This window comes from Giraffa tippelskirchi, chromosome 1 (genome assembly GCF_054371585.1).
Source record: "Giraffa tippelskirchi isolate mGirTip1 chromosome 1, T2T-mGirTip1v1.2.pri, whole genome shotgun sequence".
Taxonomy (NCBI): domain Eukaryota; kingdom Metazoa; phylum Chordata; class Mammalia; order Artiodactyla; family Giraffidae; genus Giraffa; species Giraffa tippelskirchi.
The window spans coordinates 56,757,139-56,778,653 of NC_137275.1; the positions used below are offsets into that span (position 1 = coordinate 56,757,139).

General features: G+C 37.0%; 1 protein-coding gene across 7 annotated transcripts in view; it reads left to right on the forward strand.

Moving 5' to 3' along the window:
• Positions 1–21,515, forward strand: part of ARAP2 (ArfGAP with RhoGAP domain, ankyrin repeat and PH domain 2) — a 795,317-nt gene that overhangs the window by 750,093 nt on the left and 23,709 nt on the right. For all 7 annotated transcript variants that reach the window (XM_081527801.1, XM_081528170.1, XM_081527881.1 and 4 more), the window contains 2 exons: positions 4,171–4,299; positions 17,697–17,836. In XM_081527801.1, coding sequence (XP_081383927.1) covers positions 4,171–4,299; positions 17,697–17,836 — 269 coding nt within the window. The remainder of the gene's footprint in view (positions 1–4,170; positions 4,300–17,696; positions 17,837–21,515) is intronic.

The following is a 21,515-nucleotide window of genomic DNA, read 5'->3' on the forward strand; positions in this document are numbered from 1 at the left end:
TTAATGCTCTAGATGGTGTGAGTGTGTGCATGCTAAGTCACTACAGCCATGTCTCTCTCTTCATGACCCTGTAGACTGTAGCCCGCCAGGTTCCTGTCTCCATGTGATTCTCCAGCCAAGAATACTGTAGTGGATTGCCATCTCCTCCTCCAGGGATAAATAGTGTACAAATGAGGTTTTGGTTTTTTTCCCCTAGTAATACCCTAATGCCAGCTGACTTACATAATTTATCATGACAGATGGTTGTAAATGTAACTATTAACAAAAACTCGTTTACTTGTAGGAATTTATATTCCAACAACATTTGATGACTCAGTCCATTTTTCCTGTCTCTTACCTCTTTTATAATTGTGTCATTTGACAGTCTCAGTTCAGTTCAGTTCAGTTGCTCAGTCGTGTCCGACTCTTTGTGACCGCATGAACCGCAGAACGCCAGGCCTCCCTGTCCATCACCAACTCCCGGAGTCCACCCAAACCCATATCCATTGTGTTGGTGATTCCATCCAACCATCTCATCCTCTGTCGTCCCCTTCTCCTCCCTCCTTCAATCTTTCCCAGCATCAGGGTCTTTTCAAATGAGTCAGCTCTTTGCATCAGGTGGCCAATGTATTGGAGTTTCAGCTTCAAAATCAGTCCTTCCAATGAATACCCAGGACTGATTTCCTTTAGGATGGACTGGTTGGATCTTCTTGTAGTCCAAGGGACTCTCAAGAGTCTTCTCCAACACCACAGTTCAAAAGCATCAATTCTTTGCCACTCAAATTTCTTTATAGTCCAATTCTCACATCCATACATGACTACTGGAAAAACCATAGCCTTGACTAGATGGACCTTTGTTGGCAAAGTAATGTCTCTGCTTTTTAATATGCTGTCTAGGTTGGTCATAACTTTCCTTCCAAGGAGTAAGCATCTTTTAATTTCATGGTTGCAATCACCATCTGTGGTGATTTTGGAGCCCAATAAATATTTATCTTTTCATCCTATTTTTAAGCTCAGATTTTATGCAGGAACTTGGATCTTCAGGATTTCCATTCTCTTGAATTATTTAATATTGATGTGAAAAACATACTTGGCTAATTTTTGCAAATCTATATTTGCCTCTCTGCTGTGATATATTTCAGTATAACTAAGAGTACCTTTGAGGTATCACTATTGTATCTACTGGTAATAGTGACCCTCTTTAATACAAATGTTCTAATATTTGGAAGCCTCATTACAAATTCTTATAATAAAGGAGAGTAAGCTTTTATTTCAATCCAGGTAGTTTTGCAGTTAAGAGTAGCATTCCTACCTCCAAGCCAACTGCAGTATGATGAATTTCTTGACATAAAGGATGTTGAAACTATCTTATTTCCTTATTATCTTCTCACTAAGGATAGGAAAGTGAAGGAGAAAGTGTGAATTGACATCGTTTTTCACTTTGCTTATATTACCTTTAGACCTCAGAAGTATCTTGGTGAGTTGATACTTTTCCCCCAAAATTACATATGTGAAAATCATCATGGGGAGGTTTACATATCTGTACAAAGTAAAACCAAGTGTAATAGTTATGATTTGGAGCTTGGGGCTGTAAAGTCAGATAGATTTGAGAATCAAATCTCTGTTCCTCACTTGAATCAGCTGTTTGATTTTAGGCAGGTAGATGAACCTCTCTGATTTCTTGGGTTCTTTTACATGTAATATAAATAATGATAATTTGTAATGAAGAGTGTTGTAAGAGTTGAAAGCAGCAACTGATGCAAGGTAGCCAGTATATATTATGTTGATACATAGTTATTCTAGAAATGGCAACTGTTAACAGGATAAGTAGTGTCCCAGAGTTTTGCAAGTAGTTCCCCATGATTTTTGCCAAACCTTTTATAAATTTATTTTAAAAAACAGGATTAATGTAGCACAAAAGATTTTGCCTGATTTTCAAAGAAGTATATATGTCTGCTGATCCATTTACAATTATTTACTGTTAATTTATGGATAACCAGAGAAATTTGTAAGGTATTTTATCCCCCAAGTATTTATTATTGAACATCTAAGGGATATATTTATAAATAAGAAATAGGTTTTTCTCCAAGATGTATGACTTAGTTGCTCTGTTTTTTTTTGTTGTTGTTGTTTGCAATCACATCACAATGCGTAGGCTTGCACCAAGATGCACAGAATACAGAACTGCATTTCATTGTACTGAATAGGAAGCAAAAAAACTAGTTATTTACACTGGAAGGAAAAAAACAAGTTCCAGAATGCTGTGCTAATAAAAGGGAGACCAGTACTAAAGAGAATGTGATATATTTGGTCTTTTTTATTACTTGTGACTTTATGTATATAGCATGGGTAATATACAAGTGTGATGCTCTTGACATAGACTTTGTTGTTTGTTATTGGCATTACTACTTTAACCAAAAACAAAAACCCTAGTAGGAGGTTATGAAAGAGTTGAGTTGACTTATAAAGGCTGTGGTACCAGGAAACTTACATCAACATCTTCACATTAGAGCTTATGTTCTTGCTATTTCAATTATGCTATTTTCAGTACACCATGAAAAGACTTGATTTTTTTCTCCCCAAATATATGCTTCTGTTACAAGATTTTATTAAGTGATTGGCATAGTTTGACCAAGCTTCCCAGATGGCACTAGTGGGAAAGAAGCCACCTGCCAATGCAGGAGACTCAGGTTCAATCCCTGGGCTGGGAGTAGGAAATGACAACTCATTCCAGTATTCTTGCCTGGAAAATTTCATGGACAGAGGAGCCTGGCTGGCTACAGTTCATGGGGTTGCAGAGAGTCAGAGACGACTAAGCATGCATGCATGCACATATGCATATTTTGATCAGCAAAAAACTTTCCTATGAAATTTTGATTGTAATTCTAAAAACCTGTGGGTTTTTTGGTTATGCTAAGAACTTGTGACATATTTAAAAGTATGGTTGCATAACACAGAATATATATGGATGAGTATTTATCAAGGAGAAATTGTGAAGATGTGATCAACTTTTTGCTTGTTAGCCTATTGTATGAAGTTAATGGATAATATTGCTGCCTAATGTTTCTGATTGATATTTCCACTAATAGTTAAACAGATTACTCAGTACTATTTGATAAGGATTGTCTTCTGTTCTTTGTTGAAGTTATACTTTGTGATTTCATATAAGTTGATTATCAGCTATAAGTTTTTCACTAGTGTTGATCAGAAATTATGCTAGTCTTGTTGGGATAAACAAAGGATTTATACTTAGTACTGGACAAGACCAATTACTAGTACTTTTACAATTATTTAATTGTGTATGCAAACAGGCATTTTTCCATAAGCAAACCAGAATGTTAAGTTAAAACTTAGAGTAATTCATTAATTTGTTGTACAAAAAGGTAGCTTTTTTCTGAGATTTTTATCTAAAGAATACTATGCTCTGCTGTGCTTAGTCACTCAGTTGTGACTGACTCTCTGCGACCCCATGGACTGTATGTAGCCTGTCAGGCTCCTCTGTCCATGGAAATTCTCCAGGCAAGAATACTTGAGTGGCTTACCAGGCCCTCCTCCAGGGGATCCTCCCAACCAGGGATAGAACCCAGGTCTCCCACATTGCAGGCAGATTCTTTACCGTCAGAGCCACCAGGGCAGCACATAAATACTGGAGCACGTAGCCTATCCCTTCTCCAGAGGATCTTCCCAACATAGGAATCGAACTGGGGTCTCCTGCATTGCAGGCGGATTCTTTACCAGCTGAGCTACCAGGGAAGCCCCATCTAAAGAATAACACCTCTGAATGTTTTAAAAAGTAATTTAATAACAAACAGATGTCCCTGCACAGATTTGTTTAAACAGTGAATTTTATTATGTGATTAATGCTGTTCCAGGTCTTAGGGTATCCTGTATGTAGTCCTAGCACTATTGTTATGTACTATAAGATACAGTCATGCTTGTTGTAATGCACAGAGCTTTTTAAAAGGATGTTTTAAATTTTATAAGCACCGGGATGACCTGGAGGGATGGGATGGGGAGGGAGGTGGGAGGGGGGTTCTGGAAGGGGAACACATGTACACCCATGGTGGATTCATGTCAATGTATGGCAAAACCAATACAATATTGTAAAGTTAAAAATAGATAAATAAACTAATTTTTTTTAAAAAAGGTTTTTTTGGTAATTTGATTTTGTTTTATTTATTTTTTTTGTAGAACGTCCTCTTCACTACACAGAAAATGTGTTGGAACAGGTGCTTCGATGGAGTTCATTAGCTGAACCTGGCTCTGCTTATCTTGTAGTGAAGAGATTCTTAACCATTGACACAATTAAACACTATAATGGTAGGTGCTGCTATTTCACATTCCAACTATGATTGAAAATTCAAGTGGTTAAAGGACAATTATTATGGCACAAGTGTTACTTGAAAATGTAAAAAATGGGTAGCTAAATGCAGAATCTACTAACATGTTATTGCAGAATAGAAAGAAGAATATATAGACCAAGTGCCATGATCAGATTTTCCCGGTGGGTAGCACTGTGATATTAGTTGGTTAATTTGATAGTATCAAGTTAAAGATTCAGCAGGAATGATTCTTCTTTCTAAGTTTTTGCTTGTTTGTTTGCTTTATTGTCATGCTTTGGTGTTTTCCTAATTTTTGAATAGATGGTGAATCATCCTGACTTATGTTTACATTTGAAAGTTCTCTGGGCACTCAAGAAGTGCAAGCTCTGAGATTGTGTACTTGTTAAAACTCTCACCTATTTTGCCATAAAATTGGAAAAAAAATTATAAAAAAATACTTCTAATAATGATATTTGCCATCCAACTGGGAGAAGACATGTACAGTGTAAGGTTAAGTCAGAAGTTAGCTAACATGGGGCAACTATGGAAGACACTCTCTGAACTTGTTTGACATATCAGAAAACTTTCATTTTGAAACTTTGATTTTTCTGTTATGTTGACGTTAGCTGACAGATTAGAAAGAGATTTCCTGCCACACAGTCTATAAACCAACTCTGAAAGCAGAGGATTCAAATTTTATTAGATGAAATTTACCACAGCTTTTCTAATTCATATTCATAATAACCATTACTATTTATTAATCATATATTTTATTAACTGAGCTCCTGACATACCAAAACTCATTTAAAACTTTTTTTTAACTTCTCCATGAGTTATATTATCATTTGAATTTTACAAATGAGGAAAGAGCTCAAAGAAATTAAGTAACTTGCCTCCAGTTCACATAGTTATTAAATCCAGTAAGTCTCCTACATATGAATCTGCAAGATGCAAACTTTCAAAGATATGAATGTACCTTTGCATGTCCAGTCACATAAGTTAGTTCATGTGTCTGGCATACACTGTCACATGCAAACATCCTCTACCATTGGTTTTGCTTTTGTGTGCTTTACTGTATAGAGTATGGTAGTACAGTAGCTTTATTTCAAGCCCAGGGTATCTGGAAGCAAGCCTAAAAACAGCAGTGATGTAACAGTACTGCTATTCTGTGCCAAGTGATAACCATGGATACAAAAGTGAAAATAATTGAGAAAGTAGAGTGAGGTGAAAAGATGATAGACATCGCTCATTCTTATGACATGAATTGTTTGACCATCGGCACAATTCTAAACAGCAAGGACAAGATCATGGAACACGTGAAGTCTGCTGTGCGATGATGTCAACGATAATATCAAAGAAACGTGCAAGAGTGATGGAGGAGATGAAGAACCTTCTCAGTGTGGGGGTGCAGAACATCTACAAGGCCATTATTTTTTTTTTTTACTTCCCTTGGCATGAGGTTACTGCTGTCACCGTGAATGGGGTTTGGGAGAACCTTTGCCTACAATTTGTTCACGATTTTCTTGGATTTGAGAAGGTAGATGAGGAGTCCATCTTTGGCAACTTAGTGACCCTCAGTGAGAAGCTGAAGCTAGATCTGCAAGAAGATAACTTCATTGAACTCCTTGCTGTGCAACACAAGGGGCTTATTAATGAAGACCTGATGGAATTGGAGTCCCAGAGAAACAATGAAGAGAGACAAGAGAAAGAAAAAGTAATTGAAGAACCGAAGAGAGTCACAATTCAGGAAATGGCAAGGGATTTTCTTTATTTGAGGAGTAACAGTTTTTCAGGCACAAGACTCACATAGAATGGTACACAATCTTGCAACAGCCATTCAGAATGCAGTCCAGTGCTACCATGCCACCTATGATGAGGGAAAAAAAAAGAGCTACCACCCAGACATCACTGGATTGTTTTTTCAAGAGAGTAGATAGAATTGAATCCAGCAAGGAACCAGAACCTGTGCCATTGTCGGGCATGAGTGAAATTTCAGCTTTCCCTCTGTCTCCTGTTGCTGATGGTCCTTCAGCTGTACCATCTCCTACCTCTTGTCCCTCCTCCAGTCAGTTAATTCTTCTTGCCTGTTTATTCCATGCCAGCCCCTGTATGCCAGCTATTGTACTGTACTTTTCAAGGTACTGTAAGATTAAAAATGTTTAATTTTTGAGTTTGTTTTTTATGTATTATTTGTGTGAAAACTATTATAAACCTATTATAGTACAGTACTGTATAGCTCATTGCGTTGGGTACCTAGGTTAACTTTGTTGGGCTTATGAACAAATGGGACTTATGAATGTGCTCTCGGAACAGAGCCCCTTTGTATGTAGTGACTTACCATTCTGGATTGAGTACAGGTTAGTTTTACTTCTAATTTAAAAAAAAAGTTGGTGAGGTCTGTACAGCTCTTAAATGTGGTAAAGCTAACTGGTATGATTTCAGACTCTTAACTACTAGTGACAAGTCAGTAAGTTCCTAATTGTACCAGACTAGTCTATGTTTCTGTTTTCATGATGATGTTTTGCTGTGTTCTGGCTACTACAGTAGACTGGGTGGCTCACGGTATACCTGTGCTCAGTCGTGTCCAACTCTTTCCGACCCCCTGGACTGGAGCCCACCAGGCTCCTCTGTCCATGAAATTTTCCAGGCAAGAATACTGGAGTGGGTTGCCATTTGCTTGTCCAGGGAATCGTCCTAATTCAGGGATTGAACCTGAGTCTCTTGCGTCTCCTGCTTTGGCAGATGGATGGCTCATAAACAGAAATTAATCTCTCACATTCTGAAGACTAGAAGTCTAACATCAGATGTCAACCTGGCCAAGTTCTGGTGAGAGTCCTCTTCCAGGCTACAGACAGGGGACTTCTTGTATCCTCCCAGGGAGGAGAGCAGAGAGAGGAAGCAAGTTCTCTGTGACTCTTTGTTGTGGTTGTTTTTTAGTTGCTAAGTCATATCCAACTCTTTGTGACCCTATGGATTGTAGCCTGCCAGGCTCCTCTGTCCATGGGATTTCCCGGGCAAGGATACTGAAGTGGGTTGCCATTTTCTACTCCAGGGGATCTTCCTCCCGCCCTGGGTATCTACCCAGCATCTCCTGCATTGGCTGGCAAATTCTCTACCACTGAGCCATCAGAGAAGCCCCTCTGTGACTCTTTCAAGGACGTGAATCCCATTCCTGAAAATCCTACCCTCATGACCTCATCTAATCCTAATTACCTCCCAAAGGCCCCAAACCTTCTAATACTGTGTAGGTAGGTTTCAACATATGAATTTGGGGAAGCATAAATATTGGCTCCTAACTCTGCCCTTCATATCTTATAATTACATAAAAGTATTTTTACAAAATGCAAACTTCTATGTCATTCTGGTCTTATTAGCATCTAAATAAGCAGAACAGGTGTTCATTTTGCTGTAGAAATTAATCTATTAGACACTTTTACCTTATTTAATTTCTTTCTTCCTCCTACATATGATTTTGACTACATCCTCCATATACTGCTTAAGGATTGCAGTAGAAGTTCTCTCTAGTCATATGATTGCTATAGTCTTCCCTGTCATATAGCAGTGGTCCTTGGGTGGTGGAGACTTTTGTCCTCCAGGGACATTTGGCAATATCTGGAGATATTTCTGTCACGCTGGGTGGGGTGGGACTTCTGGTATATAACGGTTAGAGACCAGAGATGCTGCTAAACATCCTACAATACACAGGAAATCTCTTTACAACAAAGAATAATCTGGCCAAAAAAGTCAGTGGTGTCCTGTTGAGGATCTCTGACAGTGTATGAAATCTGGCCTAGCTCTTAAATTCTGTAATTCTTTCATTTTAATGTTGAGATAAATGTTTTGAGCTTATGAACGAAGTCCTGTCAACATTATGAAATATATTAAAGGTTCTTGTGGCTTTTCTTTTAGAAAATAAGTGATATTTTCATATTTTGGGGTGAGAATTTTCATGTTTTTAATATTCCTCTAAAATGTCTCTAAATTCTCCATGTTGCAAAATACTTAAAATCCCACACTTGGACATAATAACTTGGGCTTCCCAGATGGCACAGTGGTAAAGAATCTGCCTGCCAATGCAGAAGACACAGGTTCAATACCTGGGTCAGGAAGATCCCCTGGAGGAGGAAATGGCAACCCACTCCAATATCCTTGCCTGGAGAATTCCATGGACAGGGGAGCCTGCTGGGCTACAGTCCATGGCGTCACAAAGAGTCAGACTCAAGTGGGCACATACACACAGACATAATAACTTAGTTCTTATTTGAATGCTAATAGACTAGCCACTTGAATAAAAACATATGAGAATAAGAGCTTAAAAGACTATAAGATAGAAGAAGGTTTTGTACAGGTGGGGCTGAGGGATAATTCAAAGCAAGGATACCATTAAGTGCTGTTAATCTTTGGGGAAAAAAAAATCATCAGTATTAGACTGAGCGAGTTTAGAGCAATCACATATAAGTAAAATCTTTCTGTTGTTTAAGGGCAAGAAGAAGTGGTTGAGTGACAGACTGTTAATTGGCTCTACCTACAAACTGGGTAGGAAGATTGGGCATGGGATGCCTCTCCTATTGTTATTTCCTCTTCTGGGGATTATGACTGCATCCTGTCATGAAAGCATAAAGCTTCCGTAGGTCTAGACAAAGCAACTTTCGTAAAACCTGGGAATCCAAGCAAAGGAAAGCAGCTCACGTGAGAGTTTCAGGGACTTGGATGGTGGAATATTCTGTATAGTAACATGTCAGTAAACTCTTGTGTTACTCTCATATCTCCTACATTCCTGTGACAGTGTGGGAACTGTGAAACTTATCTCTGCCCCTGCACTCTTCCCCCTCAGTTCACCAAACCAGTATGCAACTTGCTATTATGATAGCTACAGTTCTTTCTGCCAGGACATTATGTCCCTCTGCATGAAAAAAAAAAAAAAGTTTTAGAGTAATACCCTCAGGAAATACATTAATTAGACTATTTCATGTTAGTAGTTATATATGCTGCTGCTGCTGCTAAGTCGCTTTAGTCGTGTCCAACTCTATGCGACCCCATAGACGGCAGCCCACCAGGCTCTTTTGTCCCTGGGATTCTCCAGGCAAGAATATTGGAGTGGGTTGCCATTTCCTTCTCCAGTGCATGAAAGTGAAAAGTGAAAGTGAAGTCGCTCAGTCGTGTCTGACTCTTTACGACCCCATGGGCTGTAGCCTACCAGGCTCCTCTGTCCATGGGGTTTCCCAGGCAAGAGTACTGGAGTGGGGTGCCATTGCCTTCTCCGAGTAGTTATATATATTTTTGGTCAAAAACAGGATGTTTTTAATTAGAGCTTGATTTATATTCAGATTGTCAAAGTAAAATAATCTTTTTCATTATGGTTGGTTCTGCATCCGTCGTCTTTTAGGATTGTCATTTTAAAGAAGGTTTGGCCTATTGTTTGTTTTTAAAATAAATTTCTTAAGTCATAATTTTTTTTTCCAGTTGTGTCTCACAACAACCTGGGCTTACAAGTACTTCTTATGGGGTGCCCTGTGTCATAGATTTTAGGTTGGCTAGGTGTGCAGTCTACTTTGTCTCTGTCTTGGCAAATGTCTCCTAAATCAATCACAGGGACCACTTTCTCCAGAATTATTGTTTCATTCATTACATGCACTACTCCTTAAAATTGGAATCTAAAAGGAAAATAATGAAAGTAAATGTGATTTCTCTGTCAGTTTGTTAGCAGAAAAACTGAAATCATCTCAGAAATACATTGGTTAAGGACTTCTTTTCCTTTCTTAAGATTTTCTTATTCTAACCTGCAGGCCAAGTAGAAATTAGGAGAGTTTTAAACAAGGGTGGTTGGTTACAACCACATTTTTCTCTCAATAATGAATTGCTTATGTGTTAGTATTCCATTAAAACATAAAGTAGCTCTGCCACCTCCTTTACAGCCTGTCCCATCATACCTGATACCAAGTTGCCACAAATTTTAGTGTCTTTTTACCTGTCCGTATTTCTCCTTTATCTATACGCACACACTGATGACTTGCATTTCATTAATTGTATGATGATGTTTCTGATTTATGTAACAAATTAGAGGCATATATTTTTGTTTGACGTTATATTTTCACTACCTTTTTGCTTAATGAAGAATTTTATCAAATAATAAGTTTAAGGGCTGAAGTTGTTCAGGGGATTTAAGTTTCTCAATTTGCTCACTTTATCTCAAGAGTTTAAAATATAGACATCAGAAGAAACAACAGATTTTAGAAGAATCCAACATTTAATTTCTGCTCATTCGTTTAAGGTAATGAGGAACTATACTTTACTTTTATGGAAGTATGTGAAAGTAAAGGAATTTTCTGTTGTCTCTACTTAAATCACATACTAGTTTTAACATCTCTTTTACAAGTTAGGCATAAATTTATAGCTTCTGTAAGGTTCCAGAATAAATAATTTTATGTTGCAGGAGTCTTACTTTAAGCACTAAACTTCTTCAATATTACCCCAATAGAAGTCTAGATTCAACAACAGAATCGAGTTTTAATGATCTCATTGGGGAAGAACTACTTTTAAGATAGAAGATATAACTCAAATGCAGATGCCTGTGGGTTTCTAAATTTAGATTGCTACTTAAGAAGGATGCTTTGGAATTAAATATGCATTGGAATAGAATAGATCAAAATGCAACTGCTTCTGGCAAATTCAGACCTGGGAAGCTGAGCCATCCACTATGGACTGACTTAGAAAATAAAAGAATATTCCAGCAAAAATAGTATGAGTTCATAAATCTTAGTCTAGCTGAAACAATTTATATTCCGTTTCTCATCAAATCTTTCTAAAGCCAAAGATGTGTAAAAGTTGAAAGTAAATCCAGTCTACTTCAAGTGGAGGTATTTTCTCAGAAATTGATAACAGAAAAGTAAGTAGTGCTCTACTTTTTACAGTATGCTGTGTTGTCATCAAAATGTCGTGGAATCTCTGGCACTTTTCTAGTCAATCCTCCAGTAGAAACTGTATTTACAGTTTTACTGCTTATGAATAATCTAATTACAGAAGGGTGTCTTCGGGCTGCTTGTTTTATTAAGCATTACTTCTTCAATACAAGTAACAAAGGAAAATACACTGGGGAGTAGGATGATATTTGACTTTTTCTAGATTATGTTCAAACAGTTCTTGAGTTTGGCTTCTACTCAGTTGTGGAACTAAATTTTATTAAATGTATTGTGAATGAATGTCATAAAATGAGTGAACCATATCAAATTCTGCTTCTTCCAAATTACAGAATATGTGTTCTATATAATCAATATCAAACAAAGAATGTGGATAATTTTTAATTTGAAAGAGATTTTAGATGTTAGGCTGCAAATATTGCCAAATTTGTGGAATATTTTCAAGAGAAAAGAGGGCTTCCCTTGTGGCTCAGCTGGTAAAGAATCCACCTGTGATGCAGGAGACCTGGGTTGGATCCCTGGGTTGGGAAGATACCCTGGAGAAGGGAAAGGCTACCCATTCCAGTATTCTGGCCTAGAGAATTCCATGGACTGTATAGTTCATGTGGTCATGAAGAATCGGACACAACTGAGTGACTTTCACTTTCAAGAAAATGTCTCATGAAAATTGCTACTTAGCATACACAAGTAGGGATGGAACTTGATTTTTCAGATAATGTGTAGGCTTGAGGAAATAGCCTTTGCCAGTGAAAGAAGGGAGATCCATAGAGACCACGGAAAATAGACCCATTTGTTGTACATTCCCTTGTCATTGCTCAGATCATATATAAGGGATAATATTTATTGGGCGCCAGATGCTGGGCTGATGGCTTTGCATATGCCATCTCATTTAATCTTTTTCATAGTCTTAAGAGCTTTCTTACAAGTATTCTCTAAGCCTCTAACTAACTTGCTATGTTAGTTCTCACATAGGTTGTGGAGGAAAATTCAAAACCCATATTATTTTAAAAAGCAAACATGAAATTATTATTTTTTCAAGAACAGAGAAGATTGGGGGTCCATTCAGGGCGGTATGGCCAGAGACTGAAATTATTATTTTTAAGAGCTAAATTATGAGACAAATATGACTTTTCATGTATTCAATGAATGCCTAAATTTTATCTTTAGAGTTTTAGAAACATGAATAACAAGTATGGACTGGGAGTAGTTAGAAAAACATCTTCATGGATGAGCTGGGTCCAGAAGTAGGAATAGAATTTGTATAAAACAAGAATGGAATTTCCCTCAAGTTCATCCAACTTGAGGGAAATTGATCAACATAAGTCATGCCATAGAGACAAAGATCAGCTTTCCAAACAGTGTATTATGATCAACAGACTTATAAATAAATATCATTTTAACTTAATAGTTTATAGAGATGAGTAGAAGGAATCTAATTTATTTAGCCCTTGAAAAGTCAAGGAAAGAAATTTAAACTTTTAATGTTAGGCAAGTGAGATATTGAGTAGTAGAAAAATAGAGCTTCGGAAAGGGGATTAACATGACAAAACAGTATTTGAATAGCACCAATCTGGAATTATATGGAGTCATTTGACAAGCAGGCCATGAGGTTCTAGAATCCTGGAATCTGGATATTAAGTAGAAAAGGCAGGGGTCAGAGAGATATTGGCAAAGAAGTAGAATTGAACCCCAGAGAAAATATCTGAGAGAACAATGGTCTTAATTGCTATCTGACTGGACATTAAGGATAAAAGCATAGCATGTGTTTTAGAAATATTCTCTGGTTTTTGTTTTCCCCTCTCTCCTATCCCTACTACTTCTCTGTCTATCTCTGTCTCTCTTCCCAAGACCCTCCCAGCTTCTCCACAGATGAGCTTTTATTGGGATCAGGGATCACTGGTTAGGAAATACTGTTTTTGTCTAGGGCTTCCCTGCTGGCTCAGAGGGTAAAGCATCTGCCTGCAATGTGGGAGACCCAGGTTTATCCCTGGGTCAGAAAGATCCCCTGGACAAGGAAATGGCAACCCACTCCAGTACTCTTGCCTGGAAAATTCCATGGACGGAGGAATCTGGTAAGCTACAGTCCATGGGATTGCAAAGAGTAAGAACTTAAGGTTTTCAAATGGTTTGGAAAAGTATTTTTGAGGGGCATCTGTTTCATAGTCCTAATAACATGTCTGTTCTGTTTAAATAACTAAATTTGACCATTCTGTGTTGTTTTATACAAGGGCTTTTCTAATTAATAGCAGAAGTACAGCACAATATAACTAAGAATACCAATCTAGTCTCTTACCTAGGGTTAACTCTAGAAGAACCCTCACTGAACTCCCACGGATTCTTTCTTGCCCTAGCAAACACCAGGAGGGGTTTGACTCTCTGGTTATTATTGTTTTGTTCAATTCCTAAATCATGTCCAACTCTTTGTGACACCATAAACTGCAGCATGCCAGGCTTCCTAGATCTTAATAAGCTTTTTTGCCCAGGATGAGGCTGAGGAAGTGAAAACATAAAAGCAAAGTACCCCAGGATTGAGAGACCACGTAGTACTAGAAGTTTGGAAAAGTGAATTGTTGAAAGCCATTTAATTTATAACCTTCGTTATGTTACGCACTGAGTCATGCACTATGTCCCCAAACTGTATAGCTTCATCTTGGTCCTTAATGGTGGATAATTTTCTTACTTATTTTAACATTGTTGGAGCATATAGAAATTTTGTCATGAGAGCTTTTAGAAATTCTTTTAGGCCCTCTATATTTAACATAGAACTGTATATTTCAAGTTTCCTTTTGCTCTTTCCTTCTTTATGAGTCCCTTAATAATATATGCATCAAGATTTAGCTAAGAGGACTTCCCCAGTAGTCTAGTGGTTAAGACTCCACACTTCCACTAGAGGGGACTTGGGTTCAACCTCTAGTCAGGGAAGTTCCAAATGCTGTGCAGTGTGGGGAAAAAAAAAATGAAGGTGAAGGTTTAGCTAAGAAACTAATTGGTAGTGGTAGTTTAGTCATTAAGTCGTGTCTGACTCTTGTGACCCCATGGCCTATAGCCTGCCAGGCTCCTCTGTCCATAGATTTTTCCAGGCAAGAATACTTGAAGTGAGTGAAGTCGCTCAGTCATGTCCAACTCTTTGTGACCCCGTGGTCTGTAGCCTACTAGGCTCCTCTGTCCATGGGATTTTCCAGGCAAGGATACTGGAGTGGGTTGCCATTTCCTTCTCCAGAGGATCTTCCCAACCCAGGGATTGAACCCGGGTCTCCTCATTGCAGGCAGATTATTTACCGCTAAACCACAAGGGAAGCCATATGTACTCAATTACACATGGTTTATTAAAATAAATTTTAATAAATATGCACTTAACGGTGACAGCAATGTTTTTATCCTAAGCCTGTTTTCTTTTTGACCTATGTTTTTAAACACTAGACATATGATTATTTCTTATTGGTAAAATTAGAAAGCTTTATTAAACTGAACAAAAATCTTAAAAAGGTATAATCAGAAGATGTGAATGGAATTGGTTTGGCTTAAGCAAAATGTAACATCTGTATCTTACAACTTGATTATCATTTAATGCTTTTAAAATACTTTACCTATTTCTAAATCAATAGTATTATAAACATCTTTCTCCACTTTCACTTTCTTATTCTAAATCAGCTGAATCTCTAAGCCCACCCAGTGTTTTCTAAATTGCTTACTGTATTTCTCCTACCAGGATATATAAACCTTGTATGTTAACCTATGTTTACTCTGCCTCTAACACTGCACTGCAAGTCCAGAAACCATCTCCTCTGGTATTATTATACATTATTAGAGTCAAATGCATACTAGACTCTGAATACTTCATGAAGAAATGAATTGATGTCATATGAATTTTTCTGAACACTAGTTATATGTATATTTTTCCTTCATCTTCTCATTGCATTAAAATAATCTTTCAAGTCTTTTAATTGGAAAAGTGTTATTTTTAATTTAAATAGAAGCTAGTTAGCTATAAAATACTACTTGAAATATTTTTTCTATGAAACTATTAAGAGATTGTTCCAGAAGACAAATTTTAGCAGTGTATTTTTCAGAAATTATTTTAAAATCACAAACTCCCTAAAAGAACCTATTTTAGTGTGGCATCATGATTAAAAGAATGCTATCTGTGGTAGTATGCAGATCATGAAAACTACTTTTGTTTATGGTTAAGATCAGTGATGTGATTCTACATGTTGATTTTTGCTTCCAGGTTGTCATCCCATGCTCCTATCTGAGTTATAAGGCACTACTTCAAATTTTTCTAACTTGTTTTCTTATACTAACTATAATTGTGAACATCTATGTATTATTTGCTATTTGAGCAATATCCAGGTTTTCCCTAACCAAGGCATTGCTAGGTTTAAAACTAAAAAAGTTTTTTCTAAAAATCATTCAAGTTATTTATAAATTTTAGAAACTATGAGTGAATATTTAAGAGTTGCATCACTTTAATACCAGGAAATTGCTAAACGTCTTGATTTTGATGTGGTGTCCCTCCCTACATCTTTTGAGGACACCATCTAATGTGAAGGCCCAACAGTCTGCAGGATAAGTGTCATTACTCCTGTTCTACAGAAAGAGCAGGAATTGACCCCAGAATGACCATGTCATGGCTACTTGGCTTCAGGTTCCTTTTCTTTCCTTTGTTCCTCGTTTCTCAAGCAGACAGTTAAATAATGTTGAGATTTCAAAAAGAAAGTTGTAAACTGGAGATATAGTGATAAATTTATTCATGATAAATTTATAGATTCAACATGATTTTGTTATCAAAAAGGTGGTTTTTAATAGAAGTGTTGAAATGATTTCTAAGTATGGTAGATGCATTATTGCACAAGTGTTATTGGACATTTTGCCTTATTTACCCTTACCTATTTCATAGAGAGAGGAATTTTTCTAATATCTCAAGAATTACTGAATTCCTGAGTCAGAATTCCGGAAGAGATTTCTCTTTTAACTATGTATTTTGCATTGTTTATATGAGTGCTATTCATTCAAAGAAGTAAAATGCAAGCTGATGATATAATTTTAAATTGCCTAGTAGCCACATTTAAAATATACATATATAAATATACATATATATAAATCAGTTCAGTTCAGTCACTCAGTCGTGTCTGACTTTGCGACCCCATGAATCGCAGCACACCAGGCCTCCCTGTCCATCACCAACTCCCGGAGTCTACCCAAACCCATGTCCATCGAGTCGGTGATGCCATCCAGCCATCTCATCCTCTGTCGTCCCCTTCTCCTCCTGCCCCTAATCCTTCCCAGCATTAGAGTCTTTTCCAATGAGTCAACTCTTCGCATGAGGTGGCCAAAGTATTGGAGTTTCAGCTTCAACATCCGTCCTTCCAATGAACACCCAGGACTGATCTCCTTTAGGATGGACTGGTTGGATCTCCTTGCAGTCCAAGGGACTCTCAAGAGTCTTCTCCAACACTACAGTTCAAAAACATCAATTCTTCGGCGCTCAGCTTTCTTCACCGTCCAACTCGCACATCCATACATGACTACTGGAAAAACCATAGCCTTGACTAGACGGACCTTTGTTGGCAGAGTAATGTCTCTGCTTTTCAATATGCTATCTAGGTTGGTCATAACCTTCCTTCCAAGGAGTAAGCGTCTTTTAATTTCATGGCTGCAATCACCATCTGCAGTGATTTTGGAGCCCAAAAAATAAAGTCTGACACTGTTTGCACTGTTTCCCCATCTATTTCCCATGAGGTGATGGGACCAGATGCCATGATCTTAGTTTTCTGAATGTTGAGCTTTAAGCCAACTTTTTCACTCTCCTCTTTCACTTTCATCAAGAGGTTCTTTAGTTCTTCGCTTTCTGCCATAAGGGTAGTGGCATCTGCATACTGAGGTTATTGCTATTTCTCCTGGCAATCTTGATTCCAGCTTGTGTTTCTTCCAGCCCAGCGTTTCTCATGATGTACTCTGCATATAAGTTAAATAAGCAGGGTGACAATATACACCCTTGACGTACTCCTTTTCCTATTTGGAACCAGTCTGTTGTATAAATAGGTAAAATTAATTTTACTTATATCTTCTATTTAAACTCACATATCCAAAATATCATTTCAACATGTAATCAATACTATAAAATTGTGATATATTTACCTTTTTTGTTACTAATTTTCAAAATATGGTATATATTTTATACTCACAGCACATCTCAGTGGAGACTAGCCATGTTTCAGGTGCTCATTAGCCAGTAGCTAATTGAACAGCATAGTCAGCCCTGTATATTATAAAGAGATATAAATAGATCTGGTCACTGGATCTGTAGCTTGTCCGACCCTCCCCTGATACAAGGTGTTCCCAGAAATTAACTAGAGGCTTCCTAGGAAAGAAGTTATTAATTTGTATCATCAAAATTGAAAATACAGAGATGTTTTATATTCTATTCCAAATAAATGAAAATATACCTAACTTGCAAAATTAATGTTGTACTTTACAGAGAGGAAGGCCCTGGAAAATATCAAAGAGGGAGTCTTGAAAGTCAAAGAAGAACCATCTAAAATACTCTCTGGAAATAAGTTTCAAGATCGGTATTGTGTTTTACGAGATGGGTACCTCCTTCTTTACAAGGATCTGAAGGTATTTATATATATATAGTAGTTGAATATGTGTATATTTTTGTGTGAGTTAACATTCTTATTTCACACCTCTAAGCCCTGTCTCCTGGAGTTCAAGGCCTATAGTAAATAAACTGCATTCAACCTCTGGGAGGCTGGCAGAAAGGTAAAATCACATAGTCACTATGTAGAAGTTTTGGGCAGCTTTTAAAATAGTTATTCGTTCTGACTCACGATCCAGCAACTCTATTCCTAGCTATTATATTCACTAGACCACTTGTTCAAGAATATTCATAAACAGCTTTATTCATAAAAGCTGAAACATGCCAAATGTCCATCAATGGGAGAATGATATATTCAGACAATGGAATGCTACTCAGCCATAAAAATGAATGAATGTAGCAACATGGGAGGATCTTCAAATCCTTTTTGAGTACAAACAGTTTTACACAAAATAGTATAATATGAGCCTATCTATAAAAGTTCAAAGCAGAGGCAAAATCCTCTATAGTGATAAAAGTCAGAAAGTGTTTGCCTGGAGTATGGAGTAGCATTGCTACAGAAGCACAGAGATAGTCAGTAGGGTATTTTCTAGGATGGCAGAAATAAATATTCTCTATTCAGTTTTGGGTGGTTGTTACATGGGTATATACAATAATATCTCTACTTCCTTGAGATTCAAGCAATATCCAAGCAGTTATTTTGAATGTGGAATAACCACAGGACCCAAAGATACTTTTTTCCACTGAATTATAAAAATTCACTTGAGTAAACGTTGCTTGCATACTTCAGGTGTGTGGTGCTTCACTAGGTTGTGTTTTGGAGATCTATAAAAAAGGACCCAACTAGTAACATCTTATTTAATATTGTTATGGAGGACGAGTTACCAAGTAGCTTTCGAAAGCTCTACAGCCCCATTTTGCTGTGGCTTTTATTGAGCTCTCCACACACTGACCACTGTCTTATATGTTCCTCCAGCAAGGAAGCCTCCAGGTGGGCATAAATAAATCTTAGCCTCCTACTTTGTGTATTCCTTTAATGTTCATATTCTTCAAGGACAGCAGAATGTCCAGGCAGAGAGCTAACAAAACAGCACGGAATTCTGCAGCCCTTATCCCTCTCTTCCAAGAGCTGTTATTATATACTGAGAATCCCACACTGTTCCAGCTGATAGAGTTGGTGGGGAGTCTGTGTAGGTATCAAGTGATTGTTATCATTTATTATTGTTTGATATCATTATTCACATTCTTCAGTGCAAGAAGAGTGAAGTTAGCAGAAATAAGGCACTTAAGAATTCTAAGTTATGTGAACCAAACAAACACATCACATTTTTTAAAGACTTATTTATTTATTATTTTTGTCTGTGCTGGGTCTTCCTTGCTGTGTGAGCTTTCTCTAATTGTGGTATGCAGGATTCTCACTGTGGTGGCTTCTCTTGTTGCCAAGCACAGGCTCTAGATGCTCGGGCTTGAATAGTAGTGGCATGTGGGCTCAATAGTTGAGGCTCGTGAGTTCTAGGGCGCTGGCTCGGTGGTTGTGGCACACAGGCTTAGTTGCTCTGTGGCAGGTGGGATCTTTCCAAACTAGGAATCGAACCTGTGTCCCCCATACTGGCAGGTGAATTCTCAACCACTAGACCACCAAGGAGGCCCCCAACACATCACATTTTAAAGTTCATGAGCTGTAGGTTTGTGTTTCTGAAAGGAAATGCTAAACCTCACAACTGAAGTTCTAGCCATCTAAGAACTGAATCTGGTTAAATTCTGTTTGGGTTTCTTCCACTGAGTCATCCATTCTTGACCTTCATTAGGCTCATTTCCTTCATCCTGGTCCTTCCATTTATATGTTGGTTAATGGTCACCTTTGTAGTTGGATATTTTACTTAGTGTAATTTAAAATCATCCTGGACTTTTTAGTTTCATTAAGGAACCAACAGTTCCACTGTGTAGCAACAGAAGGTTCTAAAAACAACTAGTATCAATAGCAGTGCAGTCATAATAGCCCCAGCTAACATTCAAGTGGTTAATCCACAAAAAGCAGAGTTCTGTACATTTCACTTCAATTATCTCACTTTATATTTTCAATAATCCTATAAAAGTAGTACTATAATTATCCCCCTTGACAGATGAAGAAATGGAGTCTACCAAGATATTACATAACTTGCTCAGGATCACATAGCCAGTAAGCAATAGAGTCAGAATTCACTCCCAAGTGTCTCTAAAGGTTTTATGCATGGACTCACTAAAGAAAAACGTTTGTATTATTTTAGCCCGATGTTTTTTCTGACAGAACTTTACTTAAAGAGGATAGTGTTTTTCATTTTAATAGTACCAAGTATTTTCAAATATGACACTTCATACAATTCAGTTTCTTATAATGTTTTTCCCCAAGCTGGTGTAAATTTTAAAATCTGCCACAAGGAAGCCTGTACATGGAGATATTATTTTTTTAGATGAAATGATTTTATAATTGAGTTAAAGAATCTCATCCCTTAACAGAATGATTTTTAAGAATTAGTATCCTTTTGAAAGGATCATTCTGCTTAATCTAAAATAATTCATACAAATTGGTAGACAGTGGTAGGACTGAGTGCTTGTCTGAAAGAAGCTCTTTTTTTTTGACATTTGAAATATCTTCCCCATGTTTATTGAAGTATAATTGACAAAAATTGCATTTGTTATAAAAATATGCTTTTGATACACATATACATTGTGAAATGATGACCACAATCTAAGCTAATTAATTAATGAATTAATAGTCATTACCTCATATAATTTTGCGTGTATTTGTGGTAAGAACATTTAAGATCTACTCTCTTGGCAAGTTTCAAGTGTACAATACAGTACTATTAACTGTTGTCACCATGCTATACTTAGATTTCAAGGACCTATCCTTTATGCATAACTGAAACTTAGTACCCTCTTATCAACACTTTCCCATTTCCCTCAGCCCAGTCCCTGGAAACCAGCATTCTACTCCCTGCTTCTTTGTGAATCTGACTTTTTTAGATTCTGTTTAATACATGTAAATAAGATCATACAGTATCTCTTAGAAAGAGTGTTCTTTAAAGACACTGAACACATTTTGTTTCTATCACAGTGACCTCAGGTTATGGAATTACAGTGTTAACTGTTTGAAAGTTGTCTTTATGCATCTGTCAGAATCAATTAATGCAACTGACACTTTCATTTGCACAGTAAAGCAGGCAGATGAGGGACTTATGGTTTTCCTTTAAACTCAAACCACTATTATTTTCAACATATGGTGTTATTTTGTTGGTTATTTCTGCATGTTGCTGGCCTTTCGCTTTTAATATTGATGGCCAAGTCATTGGCAATGTTTTCTTTTCAAATGAGTTTACAGTAAATAATCAATAGTAAAAATTCTCAAACTTATCTGAATACAGATTTGGCTCTGGTTTTGACAGTTGTCCTTATTATATGTGTGCTTGTATATATTTAGAAAATGATTTACTGAGAAGGGAGTAGAAATTACAAATTGAAAAGTATATTTAAAGAGACTATGTGTTAATTAGAGACAATTTATGAATGCTCATTAACAACAAATTAGAGTAATACACAGGGGAAGATATATTTTGTTTTGAGAGTTTTTGCTACACAGAAAATATTAATTAAAATGTTTTCACACTTGATTTACATAAAAGGTGAGAAGTTTCAAAGAGTATTACCATTATACTGTTA